The sequence below is a fragment of the Mixophyes fleayi genome, chromosome 3 (genome assembly GCF_038048845.1).
Source record: "Mixophyes fleayi isolate aMixFle1 chromosome 3, aMixFle1.hap1, whole genome shotgun sequence".
Lineage (NCBI taxonomy): Eukaryota > Metazoa > Chordata > Amphibia > Anura > Limnodynastidae > Mixophyes > Mixophyes fleayi.
In genome coordinates this window covers 56,898,150-56,921,519 of record NC_134404.1, presented here as the reverse complement: position 1 = coordinate 56,921,519, position 23,370 = coordinate 56,898,150, and the positions used below count along the sequence as shown (strand labels likewise).

The window sequence follows — 23,370 nt, the reverse complement described above, 5'->3', positions numbered from 1 at the left end:
GGACAAAACCATGTTAAAATGCAAGGGGTGAAAATCAGTTTTCCATTTTGCTCATAAGATAAATACTGGCTGTTTTTTCATGTAGGACACAAATACTTGATAGCTTATTTGTACACTGAAATTTAAAATTGATATTTGTGTGCTACATGGAACAAAACAGACAGTATTTAACTTATGCGCAAAACAGAAAACTAATTTTCACCCCTTGCATTGTAACATGGTTTTGTCCAAGAGAGTTAAGAAATTTCTTGCCTATGTTCCTTAAGGAATCAGGCCCAAGGTGATTATTTTGTGTGCATGACAAAATCATCAAATGTCACTTTTTTCCTCTAGCTTCTGAAACTTTCTGGAGAACCAGTTTCCAGATAAGTAATGTGGTATAATATATACTAGTGAATATTGATTGTATCTTTTCAATCTAAAATAACTTGTGTTTTAGATGTATTTGATTTGACTTTCAAATAATAAAATGCCAAACCAGGGCCAAATGGCAGGAAGTTCTAAAAGGCAATGTAAAGGAACGTTTACACCAGAAACCACCCTTCCTACAATTAGGAGATCCACGTGGTCTCATGTCTGGACCCTTGACAGATCGGCAGCTATCCAATCGGCTGACATCCGGCGTTAAGCATCACCTACATATAAACTTGTCCCATGTAAATGTACAAGTTACTCTGAAGTAGTGGGGTGGTTTGATAAGTTTTAGTAAAGGCACATGTATTTTTAATGCAGGATAGTGGATTTCAGCCTCTAATAAACCCTTATGCTGTATGAGGTCTGTGCCAAACTTGTATCTCACTTTTCTAATTTTGTTCTGTGCTGGCCAAGAATAGCTTTTTTCATTTAAAGATTCTCAAGACAGGTTTATATTCTTACAGGATAGACAGAACCTTCCCTTGGTAATATAGTCTCAGAAATGTGTGTGACTATGGGGAAAAACAAGCAAAAAGCGGATATACACGTTTCCGTGATTACGCTGTCCCACTAGTAAATCAGTCTCTATGTTATGAGTGGAGCACAGCGCGAGAATAGAGATTGCCGTAGCCGTGTGTTCAGCAACAGATTAGACGTCTAGGAGGACAAATATTCATGTATGTGAGCTGTGCTTCCCCAGTCTGAAAGTCTTTAAGTGCAGCTTATAGCCAGGGTTAAGAGCTCAGCTTTTCACAAGTAGATACCTGCTCTAGTAGGATCTATAGTCACAAATAACATCTCACCTGTGTTGATCTTCAGTTAACTGGTATTCAGTTCTTCCTTCACCTCTGGGTTGAGAGGATAAAAGGGAATCCACCCTCATGACCAGGTCGCTGGCACTACAGAAAGAAAAGCAATACTGCTGGATAAACAGACTACTAACATAAGTTATTTACCCAGACTCCTTTGCTCTCTTCAAATGGCCACAGGTGCTAATAGGGTCAAATTAACATAATCTGACTATTGCTTTCTGCAGAAAGCACTGAAGAGAACTGGAAAAAGACATTCTCTCAGCATAACTCATTCTAGATTTTTAGAGAATTATAACATACTGATCGTCTTCCACTTCCAGTTCCAGGATGTGCGATTTGATCTTCTGCGCAGAACTCTTCAGAATAAGTCTCTCCAGAAGATGGAAGTCGTTTTGATTAAAAACTTCACTATCCTTCAAGGGACCCACAATCTACACCAAACAGTAAGGGACAGAAATTGAGAAATAATAAACCATTAACTGTTGTATTACAGCGGAGTCCTTCTAAAAATGAGTTTAAGGCCGAACCTAAATGTTTACTTCCAGTGAAATTCTGTGGGTTGTTGTTTTTAATACTAACCATGTATTTTTGGTTTAGTTATCTACATACATTAATACAGTCTCACAGGTATACACCTATGTTTCCATAAAGCGTACCTACAAAGAATAGAACAATTGATGCTCTATTCTGTACCCTATGTGTGAAGAACTGCATTCTGTTACTTTAATAACGTATAAGGCAGTAGATATAGTAAGAAATCCTGGCCTTTATGTATGCAAAAGAAAACCTGCTTCAAATTCAACAACAAAATCTTTAACCATCTGAATAAATACGAGCATGTGACAGCAGCATCAGACAGGCCAGTCTGACGTCTCACACACAGATACTCACCCTCCCATTGCCTATAATGAGTTGTTCCCCTTTCTTCAGCTTCAGAACATCCCGGCAATACGCAGCATGAGACAATATAAAGTCAACTTTAGGAGAATCAAATGCTTCACGGAAGAGATCAACATCCATTCCCTGAAGAGGAAAACAGAGAAAGAACAAAGCCGTGAGTATTACTCCAATATGTAATAAATGGAAAAACCAGAGGCTTCATTGTCTCTATTCCCAAATGTAAAGTATAAAGTACAATATACAAGATTCGTGTAGCCCCTGATCGGTCTAAAATTGGAAGGACAGCTCCGCACCTCAGTTGCTGATCTACATGGTGCCCAGAAGATGTCAGCCAGAAATATATTTTTAACTAAACCAAAATAACACTTTAAAACATACCCCAACAGCAAACTCTGTGATGTCCTGTCCGGCCTCCACTGCCCGGGCATTTTCTTCTTTGATGATTTTGGTAATGAAGTTCTTGGCATTGTTGGAGGACTGGGTTTGGAGAGCTGCCCAGATGGCCCTGCCAATACGAGTACCCTCAGAAGATGGATCCTCGCTGGGATTATTGATCATGCCGAGTCTTACATAATTACTTGTTTTCTAGAATAGGAGAAATGTCACAAATATAAGTGAGGGCAAAATCATTTTCAATTAAAGACAAACTAATTTCAACTGAAGGGTTGGTCACAACATGCCCTGTGTAGATCAGCCTGCTCTCCAGAGATGCACATGTGCAGAAGTAGTTCATAATCTAATGTAACTATCCAGGAGACTCAAACAAGTGTCCTGTCTTTAATGGAAAGGGGAAGCCACTTGGAAGCCTTAAGGAATAGACTGTGTATGTTGGGGTGTATCTGACATAATGTTACAAGTATTTAAGTCACTAGACACTTTAAGTAGATCATTGAAACAGTTTCTAAAACAGATAACATGTGGAAATCACAACATAACATATGCAAAAAACAGGCGATATTAAAGTCTTGTGGGGGAGCGGGAAGTTCAACATCTACTAAAACCTCACTGACATGGCGCACAGAGAGTATTGGAAGTGCCCTGCGATTGGTCACTTGTGACTTTATGGTTTACCACATTAAATGGAACTCCTCCACTTGTAATAGCAGGACCACTATGGCACTGACTACAATAGCTGCTGGAATATAGCATTCATGTAGAATGAAATTGACCAAGTAATTGACCACAGGGCAGTGTCACCAGTGCTGCCAAGCCCCAAGTGTAAATTTATAACTCATAGCAACAGTCAATCACATTTCACCAACAATCGAGTCCACGTCATTTGTGGAATGGGCAGTTCAAGCATTAGGGGGGGGTTAACTTATTTATGAATATTATTACCATTTATTTATATAGCGCCACTAATTCCGTAGCGCTGTACAGAGAACTCACTCACATCAGTCCCTGTCCCTTTGGGGCTTACAGTCTAAATTCCCTAGCATACACACACACAGACAGAAACACAGACTAGGGTCAATTTGATAGCAGCCAATTAACCTACCAGTATGTTGTTGGAGTGTGGGAGGAAACCGGAGAACCCAGAGGAAACCCACACAAACACGGGGGGAACATACAAACTCCACACAGATAAGGCCATGGTCGGGAATTGAACTCATGACCCCAGTGCTGTAAGGCAGAAGTGCTAACCACTTAGCCACCGTGCTGCCCTAACTTAGCGTGAAAGGCTGAGCTTTGAGGGAGTGTTTGAAAGATTCGAGGTTGAGTGCTAGTCTGGTCAGTTGGGGCAGGGAGGTCCCAAGGTGGGGATCAGCGCGGGCGAACTCCTGCAGGCGGGAGTGTGAGGTGGTGATAAGAGAGGAGGAGAGACCACCAGTAAAACTGAGTGGTCATGTAGGAGGGTATTTCTTGTTCATTGAGCATATATGTACATAACAGCAGCCTTACTTCCCTGTATAAGGACCACATTTTACATCTATCGTGCTACATTAAAATAACCGTCGCATTAAACCTGCACCTCTTTTACGCCTACCACCATCCGTACTAAGCCCTGTCCAAAGCAGACAGCCTGTACATCTGGGATGTCACCATTAACGTGGTTTCAGCTCTTACCTGGTGTTTAATCGCATCGTACAAAAGCTGGCGCCCTGAAGGTTTGTCGAAATCCGCCACAATCCAGAATGTGACGGGTCTAATAAATAAGTCGCCTGTAAAAATCGAAGCAATTGTGTAAGATTTACAGAAAACCAAACAATGAGTATGATACATTATTATCCACATTATTATAATTTTTATAATTGTTATATTATAATTAACATGTAATATTATCATGAGGATTAGTAATGTAAAGTATATAATGCAATTGCAACATGAAGATAATATCATTATACACTACATAAAGCCATACTAAGGATAAATTAAATTTGATTTTGATAATATCCCTTTAAGCTGTATTTATGTATGGGTTATTTTCTTACTAAACGTATTCAGAGGTATCCTGGCTTTTGTTTGTTTTTTTTAGTTCTAGCACAATACAACATAATACTTAGTCATATGCAGTATTAGGTAAGTGACATGCAGAGCACTATGTAAGTAAGATGGTGATACCAAGGTAAGTGTCATGCAGAGCACACTATGTATGGCATAGTGTGATGGTGAATCCTAGCGTGCCATAAAGAGTACTATGTAATAAGATGGTGAATCCTAGAGTGCCATGCAGAGTGCTATGTAATAAGATGGTGAATCCTAGAGTGCCATGCAGAGTACTATGTAATAAGATGGTGAATCCTAGAGTGCCATGCAGAGTACTATGTAATAAGATGGTGAATCCTAGAGTGCCATGCAGAGTACTATGTAATAAGATGGTGAATCCTAGAGTGCCATGCAGAGTACTATGTAATAAGATGGTGAATCATAGAGTGCAGTGCTATGTAATAAGATGGTGAATCCAAGAGTGCCATGCAGAGTGCTAAGTAATAAGATGGTGAATCCTAGAGTGCCATGCAGAGTCCTATGTAATAAGATGATGAATCCTAGAGTGCCATGCAGAGTGCTATGTAAGTTACATGGTGAATCCTAGAGTGCCATGCAGAGTACTATGTAATAAGATGGTGAATCCTAGAGTGCCATGCAGAGTTCTATGTAATAAGATGGTGAATCCTAGAGTGCCATGCAGAGTGCTATGTAATACCCCATTCATACTGCACCAAAAACCCGGGTTTTTGCAGAGGCACGCTGAAAAACCCGGGTCTTGGTGCAGTATGAATAGTCCAACCACAAAATCCCGGGACTTAGACCCGGGATTTTGCGAGGGGTAATTCCTGGGTTGGACCCCGCTCGCCTGCAGTATGAATGGTGCAACACGTGTAATTCCCGGGTCTCACCATTCATACTGTAAAAAAAATAAAAAATGGCAAAGTAAAAAAAAATGATTTTAATTAATTAAAATACATAACAAATGTTTACTTAACTTATTTTCAGCCAGCGGTGTCTCCGGTGCGTTGTCGGCTGTCAGGGGGACCTCTGGGTACTAAAATGACGTCATTTCTAATGGACTAGAAATGACGTCATTTTAGTACCACGAGGTCCCCCTGACAGCCGGCAACGCACCGGAGACACCGCTGGCTGAAAATAAGTTAAGTAAACATTTGTTATGTATTTTTTTTTAATTAAAACATTTTTTTACACTTTTTTTTTCTAAAACCCGGGTCGGGCAGGTGCAGTATGAACCAGCCCGACCCGGGAATCTTGTTATCTATACTGCCCTGTGCCCCGGCAATATCCCGGGTTAACAACCCGGGATATTGCCGGGGCGGCAGTATGAAAGTGGTATAAGTTAGATGGAGACATCTAGGTTAGTAACATGCAGTGTAACAAAGTGAACTCAGATTACCATAAATCTCCTTGGAGGACATTCCTGGACAACAAAGAAAGACAGAAGTAAGAAACAAGAGTGAAACCATATGAATGTACAGAGAAAGGAAATGACTTGTCTCACAAACACAGATATGGGTAAAAGTACAAGACAAGACCACACAAAACAGCTGGTCACAGTATAAGACACGCATAGAAGCCAATGCAAACGTGAAAATAAAGTATATCAATCTATATAGAAATATACATTTATGAAATGCGACCTTCACAAAAGTAAGAATAGATTGAAAAGTAAATATCTTATATTAATAAATACAAGAGTAATATAAACCAAATACAAGTTTTTTAACCCCACCCTCACTCTATAGCCCATAACAACCTTTCACAAGGAGAACTGGATGTTAGCAAGGGGTATAGAGCAGTGTTTCTTAAACCTGGTCCTCAGTACCCCTAACAGTGCACAGGTGTCTATACACATACAAACACACACATGTACGTAAGGTTTCCAGAAGATGTTTAAAGATTTGAAGGATAGGAAGTAGAGCCTGATTAGGCATGGCAGAGAGTTCCATAGGTGGGGCAGCAGCACAAGAGAAGTCTTTCAGGAGAGAGTGAGATGTGGTTATCAGAGAGGAGACAAGACGCAGGTCAGAGGCAGATAAAGGAGGGATAGTACTTCAGGATGAGATTTGAGATGTAATAAAGGGTGTGGTGAGGGTTTTTCAAGTGAGGGTGAATTGGATTCTGGAGGACATGCATGGGTTTACAAAGTGGTGCAGCGGAGATGGAACCGCAATATTTTAAAAGGATTAAAGTGGGATAGATGAGGAGGAGGTTGCTCTATTCAAGGAGGGAGATGATGGAATGGATCTTGGGTAATAAAATGGCATATTCTAGCAATATCTCAAAAGGTGAAGACGACTAGACTACAAGAGAGACTGGTTGTAAGGAGTAAAGCAGAGAGCGGAGTCTACAAGGCTGACATGAACCAAGTGCGCTTGGAAGACGATTGTGACTTTTTGGATTTTACTGCGAACGCACAAGTCTAGCACATATTGCTCCCTTACCTTTCTTACTGAGGTAGTTCATACTGTTCGCTATTGCTGCACTCTTAGCACTGGTATCCAGAACACTAAATCTGGCATAATCATCCACAAAGTAGTTATCTGCAGGGCACAGAACACATAATGAGACACAATAAACATTAGCATTGGTTACAGCTGAATGAGAAGTTCACAGAGAAGGGCAGTGACACCCACAGCACAGAGGAAGCAGACAGAACAGCGTGAGGCTGTTACATTATTTATAACCTCCTTGTATCAAAAAACATAGTAATACTGCACTCTCTGGGTGGAATATAACAAATCACTTATTTAAGGGGGCATATGTGCCAATCAAATGCAGGATCATAAAAAGTGAGCGCTAGATCTCATTAACAAGCTTCCTGCAGAAAAATCTGAGATCAAAAACTAAACAGTCCTGTGCCACGTCCCAGCCAGGACACTGGATAACTGGGGGAGAGGAAGGATTTTCCTCAGTGTCATGTCTCCCACAGGGGGGGTTACTTAACCCACCATAGGGGATCCCTACAGCTGAAGGGGAAACGGGAGACGCTGTCACTTCTAGACTTTTTCTTTAACCGCAGTCACCTGCAAATAGATAGTGACTATAGGAAATGACGTACACTATGGTTAGTGAATATTACATTTAGTAAGTTAGGGATCTAGACTCAAAGCAATTATTGGCCATAAGTTTTCTGGCTTTGTGTGCTTTTAAAATTTGACAAATAAATTTAAAAGGTTATATTCGCCAGCTGGCCACTTCAACACAACTTGTCGATAATACGATACCTTCCACATTTTCCAAATGACTCAAAAATTATAAACACTCTCTGATCAATCAGCTTAGCATTGCACTTAAAAGGAAGTCCACCTTCAGATAATTCTACTGTCCCTCGGATAGGACAACAGACAAGTTCAGGCTGAGAATTTCATACTATTGTATCTACACAATAAATTTGTTGTCATACCTAACGGTAAAAAAAAATGAACAAATTTGCCTGGACAATAGAATTCTCTAAAGATTGGACGTCCCCATTAATAACAATCTTGATAGTGCAGAAGGCACGGGAAGAACACAAGTAAGAAGACACAGAGAGTCGACATACTGGTAGCAGTCAGGTCCAGGTATTGGCGGTCCGTCTCTAGGATACGCAGGTTAATCCGAGGAATGACGTTGGGTTGAGTCATAATGAAATCCACAACATCTTGCTCATTAGTCAGTTCTCCCTGTGAAAAATAATAGCTCACTGGAAACAGTCTATACAACAAATTATACAGAACGCTGGATGCCACCTTTGGTGGCATATGGTCATAACAGTAATCTGCAGCATAACCTATACAGGACGGACATTGGTGGGAATAGTGTGGGCTACCAGTGATGAAGTAAACAAAAATGGGCATATCCCAGCTTCATTGGTGATCTTAATGTAAGTGTCATTAACAACATCCCATATCTGATATGAGGTTCAAGATCAGAAGGTATATGCAAAAATCGAACGTATCTTACATAATAATTGCATTGTCCATGCAGTTTATACTATGTGGAAGGAGCCACCCAGAACATAAGGGCAGGAGATAACCAAAGTAAGTCAGCATTAGAAAGTTGCTTTTGGAAGCAGGATGGGAGCCTTGTTTCCAAGTAACTGAATCTATGTCCTCCGTCGGAATTAACGGAGACAGAAAAAACTGCTTAAAACTAAAGAAGTACCACTAGATTCACGTTTTGGAAACATTACAAAACAAGGACATAAATGTTGATGAGGATGTGTCATGACACAGATTTAACAAGGACACAGGTTGCCAGTATATGTGACCATATATCTGATAAAGCTCAGTGCATTTACGGTCTGTTTGATATAGCTTTATAACCATTTTACTCTAATGTAGGTGCCACTAACATTACACATATTACGTTTCTTTTATTACAATTTGAGAAGCTGTATAGACGATGGTGTAAGCGTTTGTTTACGGCCGATAAATACTCACTAGATAGACGGCTTTCTGGAAAAATGTGGTCGACTCAAGTATTTTGTGCATTGCTGCAGTCTCTAGTTCATCTGGTACCAGCTGGTCTTTTGGAAATGGTATTCCATTAAAAAGAACCACAGGTAGCGGGGGCAATCCTGTCTGCAGGAAATACTCCTTCCCCTCCTGCGATACAGAAGCACAATTACATGACAACCGGTATGTTTGAGGCAGAGAACATATTGCAGTGAAAGAAAACAAAAATGTGCTTATGTTATTCCATCTGTTTCTTCGTTACGGTAATCATCTCATCATATTACTAAATAAAATATTGTGATAGAGAATAATCTATTGGTATCCGACGTGATAACACAATGTTAATACAATGAGTGATCACACAGGACAGACGACCCATTCTCGCATGAAACTTTACACGTTAATGTCCACTAGGGTGGAAATCAGCAGCCATAACTTCAGAGTTGGAATAAGGGTCAACCTTACCTTTCTGTACTGGTCATAAGCAGAGTCGCGGCCCAAAATGCTGCTTGGTTCCACGTAGCGATACTTCTCTTCTAGGACACTAGTGACATGTTTCACAGACAGCTTTTCACCAGCACGAATCTTGTTGTAGATCTACACAAGAAGGAACAAGAGATTCCAACAATGACTGACTAACTATATATATATATATATATATATATATATATATATATATATATATAATCAGGACTAATATATTGGTATATGTTGGGTTTTAATTTTAGTTGCATTTCATTTTTTCATTTTATTATTTAGGCATCTTCTGCTTAATTATTTTGGTAAATTTACTCAGTGTTCAGCAACATTTTGGTGAATCACAGTTATAGAAACATTCATATCACAGCAATTCACCAATCTACAATCTATTCACAATTATCCATTTGAGTGTTATCATTAGTAAAATGGTGATCAATTAATATATCCTCCAGGTTTCTAATTTCTCTCTTACAATAGAAAATTAAAAATAAAAGCAACTAACTATTGCAAGTAACATTAACGTACCAAAATAACTACTATTGGAGAGCGAGATGATGTTATTCCCCCTGTGCACTGTACATATATTGCAGGGCAGTAGGGTCAGTCCCTGTACCACTATTACAAAGATCAGACAGTAGGTGTCAGAGAAGGTGCCAGGAACCATTTAATCTAGTGTCGGCACCATGACCACCACTGTTGAAGTGAATGCTGTGTGCTTTAAATGGCTAGGGACATCCGAACGGGAAATCCTGTGAGATCAATACACCAGTAGAGGACGGACAAAGGCAGCGCATTAGGTCTGTTCTGTCTGCTGTTAAGCAACTTAAAAACCATATTTTTATTAAGCGGAGCTGACCATGCCTGGACATTAAAGGGAACATATTTCTGCATGTGAAGGACAAGTTGATTCGTATTCCCTCTCTTGTAATTCTTACAGCCACCTACCGATATAATGGTCTGGAAAGCATGATAATTATCCTCTTCATCAGACACATAGTTGTAAGTCCTCAGCAGAGCAACACCTGCATCCTCAAATCCATCAACATCTTCAGCATCATTCACAACAAATACTATACCAATCCTGAAACACAGAAACAACATTACTCCAGTGACATGTGGAAACGAAACACCCTCTAGTGGTCATCAGATGAATTACTGTTAAAGTAGAAGCTTAAAAGTTGCTTATCTTAGGTTTCTGTATCTTACATATGTATTAATCAATTAAGCCTAAAATAACCAATGCATTACAATAATACAGAATAGCAGCTGAAGTACTAAGTAGCATATCAGAGCATGCCTGGCCAACCGGTGGCTCTCGGGGTGCTGTGAAACTACAAGTTCCAGCATGCCCTGACAGCTATCAACTCGTAGTTTCATAACATCTGGAGACTGACAGGTTGGCCAGGTCTGTTCTAGAGTATGAACTGTGATCATTCACCACCAAAACCACTTTCTGCCAGGAAAATATTGATGATCTAACCAGTGAAGGAAATGACATTCCTGATAGAGCAATAATGATCTAGCAAACAGCAATAAAACAATTCTCAGTACAGTAAGATAGTGCATTAGATTACCTCATAGGTATGTTGTTACTGAGGAACATCTCTACCATGTTAATCAGCTCAGAGGTGGACTCCTGCACTGGGTCAATGAAGAGAACCTGGAATAAAACGCTGGAGATCAATGCCGGCCGGATATTATATACAATAAAGATGCAAAATGTGGGATAAGAAAACAATGGTTCGGAAGTTGGAGATACATAATTCATCTGACTTTAAATCTATGATTTGAGGTGAAATGATAGTAAATGATCCCTTTCTAAGAACGTGTCATTTACAAAGTGTATAAATTCAATTATTTGGAAATTTGGCTGGTTTTGGAGGACTTTAAATATTTCTTCTTTATTCCAATAGAATTGCGGCCACTTGTGTATAATTGTACTATACTACCTATTCACAAACATGCATACTGATCAAATGGGGGGAAACTCTCCTGAAGTTCACAGTGACTGATAAAGACCATCTCCACTTACAAAGTTGTGCAAGTTCTTCCGGATCTGTCGAATAACTCCCGGGAAGGTGGGACGCAGCAGTTCCTGAACGCTGGAAGGCCAGCTGCTGTATCTGCTGTCGATCTCCAGATTGTTGACCCACTATAATGTAAGTAGAGTGCACGGCAAAAGATTAGCTCTGCAAGGGGGGGGGGGGGGAGGGGGGGATTCCGACAGGTATAATATTCAAGAAACTACAAATCAATATGTTCACTGTCGGCTAATTTACATATTACCTAGAATTCCCTGTATAAAATCTTGATAACCTACCCAAGATTATGGAGGTAAAAGTAAACCACAATGAAGCGGATATCCTGGTTTTAGCATTTTTTTTTTCATGTTGTTGCTCTTTTTTCTATGTCAGTCTCCCCACAATGCTAGCAGTGTAACTTTACAAGAGGACAGATATATAATCAGACAACTGTTTTGTACTACGGGAAGTCAGTTACCGATATAGCAGAGGTCCGGATGTCCACAGCATAGTCGGAGGTAGAGAACTGAGTGTTGATCTTGAGAACATTATGCAGAGCTTCACCTTCTATACCCAAGCGGTGCAGGCCCTCCATCACCCGAGCCTCATTGCGCAAAACATCAAACAAGCTGCATAAATAGATACATGTCAGGGCAACAACATACATTTTAGAATACAGTTAAGCAGCCAATACGGCTATAGTCCACACCATCATCCTACCTTCCTGTGAGTTAAATATGTTGCCCACCCCAAATTAATATTTCCTTCCCCCCAGGTCACACGTAACGGGAATACATTGTTTTTCTACCCAATGCAGACATTATAGACATTATAGACCACTTACTCTCCTGCTTCCAGCCTGCATGGGCACGATTGTACAGGGCTGCAGTCTAGATTCTACTATAATGTGCTATCACGGTGTAGCAGGGAGAGCTGCATGGAAACACAGGTCTGCAGACCCACCACATTGTTTCCATACATGCTGGGGGAGAAGCTGTGTGCAGTGTGTGCACACAAAGTGATCAAGGTGGAAAACAAACAAAATAGTACAGCAAGCCTAGAGACTGTGATGGTGAAACGTTCTTATTAACCTTGTAAAAGCTTAAGTACTGGACACTTAATGTAAGACTCTCAGCAACCAGCACAAACTACAGGTGCTCAATGCACGTTGGGCCCAATTGATCTTCAGCATTCTGAATGAATGTTTAAAACAGGTTACAACTCATTGCACTTGTCAGTGAATTACTGGTAGAAAGCAGGGTAATGTGCACTGAAACGTTTCATGGAGCACTAGAGTGAAAAGAATAAGGATGCAGGATTGCTATTTTTGTCCATCTTTGAGCGTCTTTATGCAAAGTTATCATGAAAGGTACTAAGGGGAGATTAACAAGCCCCACCATGTTTCAAAAGTGATCTGCCCTTCTTGCAGAAGTACAGAAACGTCAGCCCTCTGCCAACCATGTGTAAAGCTGAGTAGACACTGTAGAAAATTTCTCCCAATGACATATCTGTAAGGATTTTACCAACGATTGAAAGTCCCGATGTCCAATCAAGTGTACACACCTACACAATTTACCTTCAGATCTGTGCTTCATCTGCCACAATCTGCTGCTGAAAGGATCGTGACTCGGCACACTCCATAGAGGTCTGCCTACACTGCTGGTTGTTGGTGCGTACATACTGCAGAATTTGCCTAACATCGTGCCATTGTTGAAAGTGATTTTTAGTCCGTTTATAAAATCAAACGATACCATGTGCTTTGGCACGATAAAACATGATCGCGGGAGTGTACACACTAATGTGAAATCAAACAGTTGTTTATCGTGTGATTGGCTATAGCATAGCGATAAGAAATGCTGGCGAAATAATCTTCATTCAGATCCCCAGGAAATAAAGGAACCAACAAAGCATTCATCAGCCAGTATTTACGGTCACACGCTCACATTACCTGAAGATGTCTTGATTGTCCAAATCGATGTGTAGTCCATTAATAAACAGGGCAGAGTCTCCAGGCTGCAGGCCTAAGGTACCCTTAAAATACTGTGGAATACAGACACAAGATAAGATTTCAGCAACAGTCAGATTTAGCATAAGTATGTTGAAGGGGTGTTTGCAGGTGCTGTTACCAGGATCCTTAAGGCTGGTGTCACATGAACTGTAAATGATTTTAGAAATTGATCATTAATTCAAATCTCACCTTTTGGTTTTCTTGTACCTCTTGCCGCATAGCAGAGTCAACTACTGTCCTTGTTAAGGCCCTGATTAAATAATCAAATAGAACATGACGTAAGTGAATACAGTTCTTCATTTTAAAAACACTGCACCAGAGTAACACATATCCTGGGTAAGGATATTAATTAACGTCTGGTGCATAGCTGAAAAGCCAATGATCCTTTAACCCTTTCGCTGCTAAAGATCTCCTGGCTCTACATTAGCTTGTCCAGCTTTCACCTTTGTGCACACACTAATAAAACAGGCTCCAACATTCATTCCATTCTACCCTCTCCCACCAACCCGAGCTATAGACTTTCTGAAAGCAGACATCCTGTACAGTGTAAAACAGTGTAATCCATCATTTGATACTCCACAGTACACTGTTGCAAATATTGGTCAAAAATATATTTTTAAAAAATAAATCACACAAAAAAACCCAAACATCTAGTCTAGTTTTAAACTTGTGTGCGCTTGTGAAACAAAATCGTAAAATTAGAGTAAACAATAATTCTGTTCATTTCGTACAATTAGTATGACCCTTAAATGACAACCCTAGACTTATTCTGTTAATTCTTACATTTGCTGGGATACTGAATATGTGAATTCAATTAGAGGTTTTGTCTCTGTGGGCCATAACGATACATATGTGTATTGTAGTGTGTGTGTTTTACAAGGATTTCCCCTTCACTGACCCTGAAACCAGAAGTGAGCAGAGGACAGGAAGGTCATCCTCACCAGTAATGCTGGCTGCTGTCACATGGCACACAAAACATAACGCGTACATCCAAGGTTACGTGTCAGTGCTAGGACATAACAGTCACGTCCGTGGTAGTGAAAGGGCTAGACATGTCATAGTTAGACTGCAAAGAAATTATTTAATGGTCATGTACATTACCTGGCCTTAGTGGGAAAGTTCTGGCTCAAATCTTTCAGAACCATCAAAGCTTCCGAGGAGGGTGCTGCCAGGATCCGGGAAGCTGTCTGGTAACTGAGATCTTACAGGGGGAGAAAAAAAAAAATCGAAACGTTTATTTTGGGAGAAGGGAGAAATAAAATCTACTTAACTTAATTAAGTAGAATTAAAAATAAGAAAGCAGCATTCATTAAAATATGGCAATTATTACTAAGTAAAGAAACCTTAATAGCAGGCTAGCTGTTACCAACTCGTTAGCCAGGGAGCAGCAATTACGGATATAAAATATTATATAAACATTACAACAATATAAATAACTCCCAACTGTATGTTATGTAACTGTGTGTGTGTTTCTGCACAGGTTTAGGTTTGTTGAATTATCAAAACTACAACTGTTATAAAACGCACAGTTCACTCATTCATTCACCGGGAAATACCAGATAATATGAGATATTAGAAACATTAAGATAATGTCATTCTACGGTTTTAAATTATTATAAAGGGGATTTTTTGTACTTAACAAGACACCCTCTAGGAGGCAGGTTGATGGACAAAAAAAAAACAAAACAACTTTCCCTTAAAACCACAATGTCTTGATTAATGTGGAACCCTGACACAACCTTAGGCAAGAACGAAGGAACCGTCCTTAGGACAGCCCTGTCTTCATGAAAAACTAGATATGGGGCCCTGCATGACAGGACACCCAACTTTGACACCATGCGGGCAGACGCTATGGCCAGCAAAAAAAAACAACTTTCCATTTAAAAGTCTCAAGTCAATTGACCGTAAAGGCTCGGAAGGAGCCTTCTGAAGTACCTCTAACATCAAATTCGAAATGAATTAAACCTAAGACCTCTAGGTGCATTAACAGGCAGAGAAGTACTCCTTCCTCCCGTAGCCTGACTGATCATGGTATCCAATCCAAAAAAGACCGAACCAGAATAAAGCAGGGCTTCCAAGGACTTTTAAGATTCCACATCCGCGTCCCAGGCCCTAAGCCTGAGGATTCTCCAAGCAGAAACAGCTGCAGCTGAAACCGCAGAAGAAATAGACGCTGCATTCTGTGCTGCCTCATATAAATAACCCGAGGCCTCTTTTAAATGCATGGCTAACGGGAGAAGCTCTGAATCCTGTAATCCAACTGCTAGTTGATCAGCCCAGGATTCCATGGCCCTAGCAACTCATGGGGCTGAAAGGTGAACCCGCAGCAGAAAATATAGACTTAAGACAACTCTCTATTTTCCTGTCCATGGGATCCTTGCAAAGTGGTATGACGAGCCAACCGAGCTACTGGCGCATCTACTCTGGGAACCTGTTCCCAATGCTCTGCTTCCTGTTCCTGTAAGGGATATAGATTTGCAAATCAACGCGGAACAGAAAATCTCCTATCCGGCTGTTTCCAAGCTGCCTTGGCTACCTCTGTGAGCTCCACCGAGGAAGGAAAACACACAGCCTTAGGTCTCTTACCAGAGAATAGACCCTGGTTCGAAGGACCCGGCTTCTCTGGTTCTACCAGATCTGAGGTCTGACGAACTGCCTGACCAGTTACTGAATACCCTGGTTCCTTACTGACTTGTCCCAATCACCCAACTGGGTAGAGTCTGAATACTTGGAGAGTCTAACAACCTATTCAAGCAGTCCAATCTCTTTCCCAGGGAAGATGAACAAGCTGGCTCCGCCTGGGCAAACCGAGAGGTAATCTAAAAAAGTATATAGTTTGTTACAGTTACTGGTTTTAATAATATTTACTTCACTATGCTAACAGAAAGTCCGATGTGTCGAACCAAAAATAATTCATGAGATCTAATGGTGTACACAAAAGAGTTTAAAATGACTGTTAAACTACCCATGCAAATGCGAAACATATAACTCTGATAGTTACATACTTGACAACGCTAATATGAATAATATCTATCGTGGTTTTGATCTCCATGTACTTTGATAAATGTCATCCCATGTGATTTGCCCTTGTGCTTTACGATTGTATTTTCTGAAATTGTATTCAATAAAAAGATATTTTATATAAAAAAAAAATGACTGTTAAACAAGTATAGATCATGATGGGGTTAAAGTCTCCAATAAGTTTCACATGAAAGCTGCATTGTGTAAGCAGCAAGGGAGAGACAAACACCCCTCCCCAAAAAAAGACACAAAAATACACAAACAAAAGGAAAACCCTTAAACATGCAACATTGGGGGAACTTAATAAGGTATTATATCATTTATCAATGTGTACCTTGTAACTCCCAGACTTTCAGAGGGGACATCTCATTGGTGCTTTCCACCAAATGTTTCCTCAGTTCTTTCAGCTCCTCTTTCAGTTCTGGATAGATCTGTCTGTAAAGCAAGGGGACACACTGTCAAGCGTATGGAAAGCAACCACACTAAACATTTATTTATTCGTATTTTCATGTTTATCCCACTCAGGCTGTATACATAAGATACATCTATTACATCCGTTCTCTTCCTCCAACTCTATAACATAAAATATCCCCCAATACTGCACATCCATCGTCAACAAGTCATCCCGTACCTGAGCCTTCCAAACAGAAACCCTTGCACCTCGTCCTCTGGATCACTATACCCCATCGCCGTGGCGTTCACATCATCTAGAACAGAGAGCAAACACAGGAATGACCACTCTCCCCCATAAACCTGCAATGTGGGCATTTGTAAGATGCTGGTCGTAGATCCTGCACAACATCCAAAAATTAAACACACACTAACAGCACGTGGAACAGTCACGAGCGCAAAGTGAACAGAATTTGTGTTTTCTTTTTAAAAACTGGCCGGAAAATGCAAACAAGTACAGCAGTAATCAACAAGGAGAGGATTTCAAGAATTTGTTCTAGTGGAACACGGCTGTAAGTAGTCTCTGCCTATGGCACCTGCTGCATGCAGAGACAACACACTGCAGGATACGTACGCACAATGCAGAATTATATATATATATATATATATATATATATATATATATATATATATATATATATACACACACATATACCCATCAGAACGCACAGAAAAAAATATTGAATAAGTTACCACCTGTTAATATACAATCAACAATCATTAATGAAAAAACAATTAAAAAAGTTTTAATTTATTTTATTTTTTTACATGAAATACATGCATTAGGGTGTTATGTATGTCTACGGTACATAAAATACATTCTTACAGCCCCTCCTGATGGCAAACACATGTTCTAGCATGCATCCACATCACTAGTAATCAGCACTTAGTATAGCCTTGTTGCTGGTACAAGTGATACGACTAAAAATCATGTACCTAAGAGATGCCCAGAGCTTGAATTTGAAGGACGTGCGTGCGCTCAACCTCGGCACGCCCTTACTGTACATTACCTATGTGCATATGCCCCTCCCTTCACCAGTTTCGCCCTTTAAATCGTAGGCTATTGGAAGTGTCATTTGCGCTCGAAGATAAATTGCATGCACTGGTGTTCAATGGCGTATAATCCGCTTCTGAGCATGCACAGAGAAATTTGACACAAAATACGGCACGTGTTGGCATTTACGTTCCTTGACGACTCAGGCCCTCAATGTGCATGTATTTGGAGGGGAGTCAATGGATATAAGAGGTTTAGGCGTCAGACAGAATATGGAAATATATTAAAACAAAGCTTCCCAACTCCATGGCAAGGTTTTCTTTTTTCCCCCAAATTGTGGTTTATTTAATAAAATGGTGCAATATATATACACATGTGCTATAAGCCACAGTAACCAGATGCTTTTACTGTCTAGGTAGCACCAGAAAACAATTGGTGGCAATGTATTACACAGGGGCGGACTGGGCCCCCCGGGCCGCACTATCTCACTGCTTTTAGGGCCGGCCGGCCAGCTGCCCCCCGGATGCTCTACTACCTGATTATTAACGGCGGCCGCGTCATTGATGATGCGGCCGCATCGCGTGTCATGTGATGCTGCCACCTGTGTGCCCCCCGGGATGAAATCTGCCAGCCCGCCCCTGGTATTACAGCACTATTAAATAAGCCCCCCTGCCTTCATATTGGTACTTGACCATGTCCCAAGCACTTTAATTCTGCTGTCGCTCTGTGTGTTCTATCAGACACCGAACGAGTAAGTGCCAATAACATTACCATTCATGCAGGCAGTTCCCTATACATTACACGTTTACTTTTATATCTGTAAAGATCAGTGTCCTTTAAAAATAAAAGCAGCACCATAAAAGCCACACACATTGCACAGTAATAAAGTGGAGATAAAACTACTGTATGATCCTCATACAATACATTACCAATGAATTGATAAACTGTCTTTTAGAGAAGGGATTGTTAACCTGTGGGGTACTGTAGACTTCAAGGGTATTTCAGCCCCTTAAATTTAACTCAATAATTTGTTTCTGCAGTAATAGAGAATAAAAAGCGGGGGGGAAAGAAAACCCACAGGACACTCATTAAACATTTGCTCACATACAGTGATATTGTGCGTGCTAAGGAAAAAGACTGGGGCGTACATTATTTAGAATACACTCTGCTAAAGGTTTCCCACAGGAGGTGTAATAATGGTAAAATTATATAGCCGTCAGCCTTACCTTTCACCTGTGTGTCATCTTTAGCTTTGTATTCGGTGCTCTTAATGGCCAGTTCCACACCATATCCAGAAAGGTAAACCTTTTCTTTTCTAGGATTCTGATGAAACAAACACAGTGTATTATACAGTAGCAGCAATGTGTCCTACAGGCTTGTGTATAGAGGAATATCATAGCCCAAATCAGATTTATACATACAAAACAGAGGGATGAAAAGTATGAAACAAAGAACTCTATACATGTGTTTAATACTCCATTTCAGGAATACACACATGAATTATTTCAGCCTGCAATACTATTGTATGAAGCCGACATTAAATCTTCAGGTTATGATTTATAGGTATAATATATGATATTAAACAATTGTTTTGAAAGATCACAACAGTCTAGATAATATCATGTGTTCTTCGTGGCACAAAGGCAGTTTACAAAAACCTTATAGAAAGCATCAGCATACTTTAGATGGACAAAGGCTGATAAAGCAAAATAATTAAAAGTAGAGGGATGGTTGATGCTAGTGTTTCAATTCAAACAATGAAAAGCATACAAAGGTCTCCTAAAAAAATAGTCCCCTTACAAAAATGCAAACATTGTAAAGAGAAACAAAAATGGATAAAAGATTATCTTATAACAAGTAAAAGATAAAACACACAGTTGCACTGCTCATCTTTAGTCCATTTGTTTCACAGATAAATGAAATACATTTGGAGCCAAATATCAGGAGATGGGAGGACTAGGTACAGTTTGCAGATGAATGAAACAAGAGACGTGATCGTGTGAATAGAGAGCATAAGGTATTACCTGAACATAGTGTCTGAGCACATAGGAAAACTCCCCCTCTCTGGCCCTCGCCGAGAGAATCTGGTGAAACCTTGAGAAGTCTTCAGAACCAATTTCAGCATAAAGTATGACTACCGGACTGACGTGGGAAGTACCAGGATACTGGTGATCTCCCTTGAACAAGAAAGGCTTCGACCTGACAAAATAATTCAAACTACTTTAATATGGTTACCTAAAATAGTCTGTATAAATGTAAACATATTAGATCGAAGCATCAAGATAATACATGTGATATTATTATGTTAGCACCACCTTTGTCGACTAATTTTCCCCATTAATATGATTACTAGATACAAAGTCTAATATGCAGTCACCTAAAACTATTAGCAATAGTGATTTCAGACCCACTAACATTGGGCAGGTGATGCAGTGGAGTGTGTTTATATGCAGTCCTCATTGGTTCTATCCTCTCTATACTGAAATACATGATCACACATTTGTCCTCTGCGTGTGTCTCTTTGTCTAATGTAATTATTCTGACAGACCATTTACAGAAAGATGAAATGCAATATAATACATATCATAGTTTATGACAAATAGAACTAAATAATAACCTTATACAAATGTGCCTATATCAGTGATTCTCAAGCAGTGTGCCATGAAAGAGACCCAACACAAATACAGTACATAAATGACCCAGGACCATGGGTAGCTCCAGTTACAGTCCCTCTATGACAGTAAGTGATAACAGCGGTGCAGAGACACAGGTGACATAAGCCAGCTGTACAGCATATCAGTAAGACCTATGTATACCTCTCTGGTGCTGTACGGAGAAGTGAAGGCAATCTGTCAAGGTGACAAGTCTTCTCTCCATGAACCACTATGAAAGCTGCACAGCTTCCAGGAGGGGGTTCGTCCAGTGCAATCTGAAATCAAATAATAAAGGTTTACAGGCAGATATGTACATAAAGTACAGAAATGTATAAAAGATAAGGACCCCTGCAACATTCCCCCAAGAATTCACCTTTACAGAAGCTGCTTTCGGACTTTACAAGACTTTTCTGAAATACAGTCACATTTTAATGAAAGCCTTTTCAGGCTCCAATAGGTCTCTGCTCTATGGAGGGCATATAGATCCAATTCACTTAGGATCTAATAGTATCAATTACATCAATTACTATTAGATCCATTTTCCATGGAGCTATTATGAATGCTTTGTATGGGAGACCGGAATCAGGGGCGACTCCCATGCACTTAGCAGGGTCTTTCTACCGTACAAAGAAATCCCTGTGATGTCACGGTACATCTGGTTACAAACGTGGAAGTGCACAGCACGTATGGCGCTCAGTGTGTAAGGATCATGGGACCAGGAACCATGGGATCTTATCACCACCAGATCCCCTAATTATCATTATCATTTGTAGCGCCAGCTATTCCTCATCTCTCGTCTCCATATGAGTCTATTATATCTAGACTATTTAATAAAACATGTTATTAGAGGCACACTGGTTATCTACCTTCTACAAGTATTAATAAACCCAATCTTCTAGGAAGAAATGTAACCGAGCTGAAAGCATCGCTGCCCCTGTGTATACAAGGCATCAGTAGTGTGCAGTGTCTAGCTGAGACCCTACGTCACAAACCTGTTGGAATGTCTGCACCGTGGCTGAGTATGAGCGCAGAGACAGCGCAAACTTCAGCAGGTTCTGCTGGACGGGAGACAGGTGGCGGCCAGCGTTGCTTAGCAACAAATTATAGTTAGCTGAATCAGAACCTGCGTTAGGAAAAACAATGGTTATTGGGACAACTTCAACAACAAAACATATATATGTATAATTGATGACATAGGCTTATAACTATTAACCAGATAGTGATCATTTTGGGGGTTTTATGTCTTTGTTTTTTAATTGAATAAACGTTAATTAAGATGTCTAGTGTAGTTACATTACACAAGTGGAAACATTTACAGAACAAGCAATAGAAAGTGAATACTGCATATCGATAAATCCCCAGTCGTTTCCAAACACATTGACTATCCGGCTCCTGGGACTTATCCAGCCTTAACCCACTCTCTCGTGTGCAGCACAACTATTCATAGTGTGCACAAGAAGCTTACAGATGCAGGTTTAAACTCACGGGATTCCAAGAAACAAAATATTAATCGCTAAGGGGCTTTCTTTTATTTCATGACTCACTTGATCTATAAAAGTCTGACATTTGTATAGCAAGGGAAAACAGAGAGATAGAACAGATGAAATAAACCCCCAGAAATTCAGCAAAGCATGTAGAGAATGTGTTGCAGACAGTGTACATGTAATGCCAATGGAATGCGCTCTCAGCTGCAGAGCTGGAACCATGTGATACGACTGTACCATATGCTGGTTAAATGCACATCTGTTTTATTATTACCACTAAGTGGCCTAAAACAACACCTGGAACCATATACCCTATACTATCTCTAATCATTTGCTAGGTACACTCTCTAGCAGGGTGTATCCACCACTTACCTTTGCTGCAAATCATCCTCTTCAGCAGGCATATGCAGTCCTCCGAGTTTACATAGACCCTGGAATTAATTCTCACAAACAGCTACTGTGACATCAGTGACGTCAGCCAGGTGACTCGGAGTGAGCCGGGCGTAGACAGAGGACAGCATATACCGCCATGAAGATGGAGAACCAGCAGGAAAGGTGCTAGATACATTCTACTAAACTTATACATAGCATAGGGGATATTAAATATATACATTCAGAGGTTATTAGACATATATGGTTAGAATTGCAAAACAGACCCTTTGAGTGGACTGAACCTTTCGCTGAGCAATTAAGTATTAATCAAGTTGTATTGTATATTTACATTATTTCAAAACCGCATATCAGGTGAATAAACCCAGGCCACTCGAGGTGTGTATGTATTCCTTGCTAATGAGACAATAATGATTAACGGTTGTAGATCTTTAGTACTCTACCTTGATCAGCCACTTGTTGGTTTTCGTCTACGAAAGTCCAGAACTTATCGGGTCCTTCATCAGCCAGAAATTCACTATGATAGAAGATGGATGCTCAATTATTTCTATATCTTAGAGACTTCTACTAGTGCTCACTGTGACTTTTCTGATAAACCAACTCAGCAAGATTAGAACTGCATGGAAAAGCGCCTTGTCCCGGCTCTCGTATTCCCATGGCTTTAACATTTAAGATGCAATCGGTGGAGACAGCTGATTTCACTATCAAATGATTGGCATAATTTCACCACTATTAAAAAATAAAAGGTATTATATGAGGGTGATTGGGTCTTGGCCTACTCTCCTGTAAATCTCTTCACCCTCTTGTAATATTTATTTTATATTATGTGTTTTCTATGCATTACATCCTATA

General features: G+C 40.1%; 1 protein-coding gene across 2 annotated transcripts in view; it reads right to left on the bottom strand.

The window, feature by feature from the left end:
- UGGT1 (UDP-glucose glycoprotein glucosyltransferase 1) overlaps positions 1 to 23,370 on the bottom strand; it is a 41,050-nt gene that overhangs the window by 12,308 nt on the left and 5,372 nt on the right. The window contains exons 3-26 of one of the 2 annotated variants that reach the window (XM_075201526.1): positions 22,962 to 23,035; positions 21,637 to 21,767; positions 20,807 to 20,919; positions 20,015 to 20,189; positions 19,217 to 19,313; positions 17,178 to 17,253; positions 16,881 to 16,981; positions 14,627 to 14,726; positions 13,715 to 13,775; positions 13,466 to 13,557; positions 11,996 to 12,146; positions 11,529 to 11,648; positions 11,071 to 11,156; positions 10,442 to 10,577; positions 9,482 to 9,613; positions 9,002 to 9,166; positions 8,122 to 8,242; positions 7,022 to 7,120; positions 5,974 to 5,997; positions 4,194 to 4,288; positions 2,505 to 2,711; positions 2,118 to 2,249; positions 1,527 to 1,657; positions 1,218 to 1,313 (exon numbers count right to left, since the gene is read on the bottom strand). In XM_075201526.1, coding sequence (XP_075057627.1) covers positions 1,218 to 1,313; positions 1,527 to 1,657; positions 2,118 to 2,249; positions 2,505 to 2,711; positions 4,194 to 4,288; positions 5,974 to 5,997; positions 7,022 to 7,120; positions 8,122 to 8,242; positions 9,002 to 9,166; positions 9,482 to 9,613; positions 10,442 to 10,577; positions 11,071 to 11,156; positions 11,529 to 11,648; positions 11,996 to 12,146; positions 13,466 to 13,557; positions 13,715 to 13,775; positions 14,627 to 14,726; positions 16,881 to 16,981; positions 17,178 to 17,253; positions 19,217 to 19,313; positions 20,015 to 20,189; positions 20,807 to 20,919; positions 21,637 to 21,767; positions 22,962 to 23,035 — 2,715 coding nt within the window. The remainder of the gene's footprint in view (positions 1 to 1,217; positions 1,314 to 1,526; positions 1,658 to 2,117; positions 2,250 to 2,504; positions 2,712 to 4,193; positions 4,289 to 5,973; positions 5,998 to 7,021; positions 7,121 to 8,121; positions 8,243 to 9,001; positions 9,167 to 9,481; positions 9,614 to 10,441; positions 10,578 to 11,070; positions 11,157 to 11,528; positions 11,649 to 11,995; positions 12,147 to 13,465; positions 13,558 to 13,714; positions 13,776 to 14,626; positions 14,727 to 16,880; positions 16,982 to 17,177; positions 17,254 to 19,216; positions 19,314 to 20,014; positions 20,190 to 20,806; positions 20,920 to 21,636; positions 21,768 to 22,961; positions 23,036 to 23,370) is intronic. The other variant, XM_075201527.1, reaches the window with a different exon arrangement.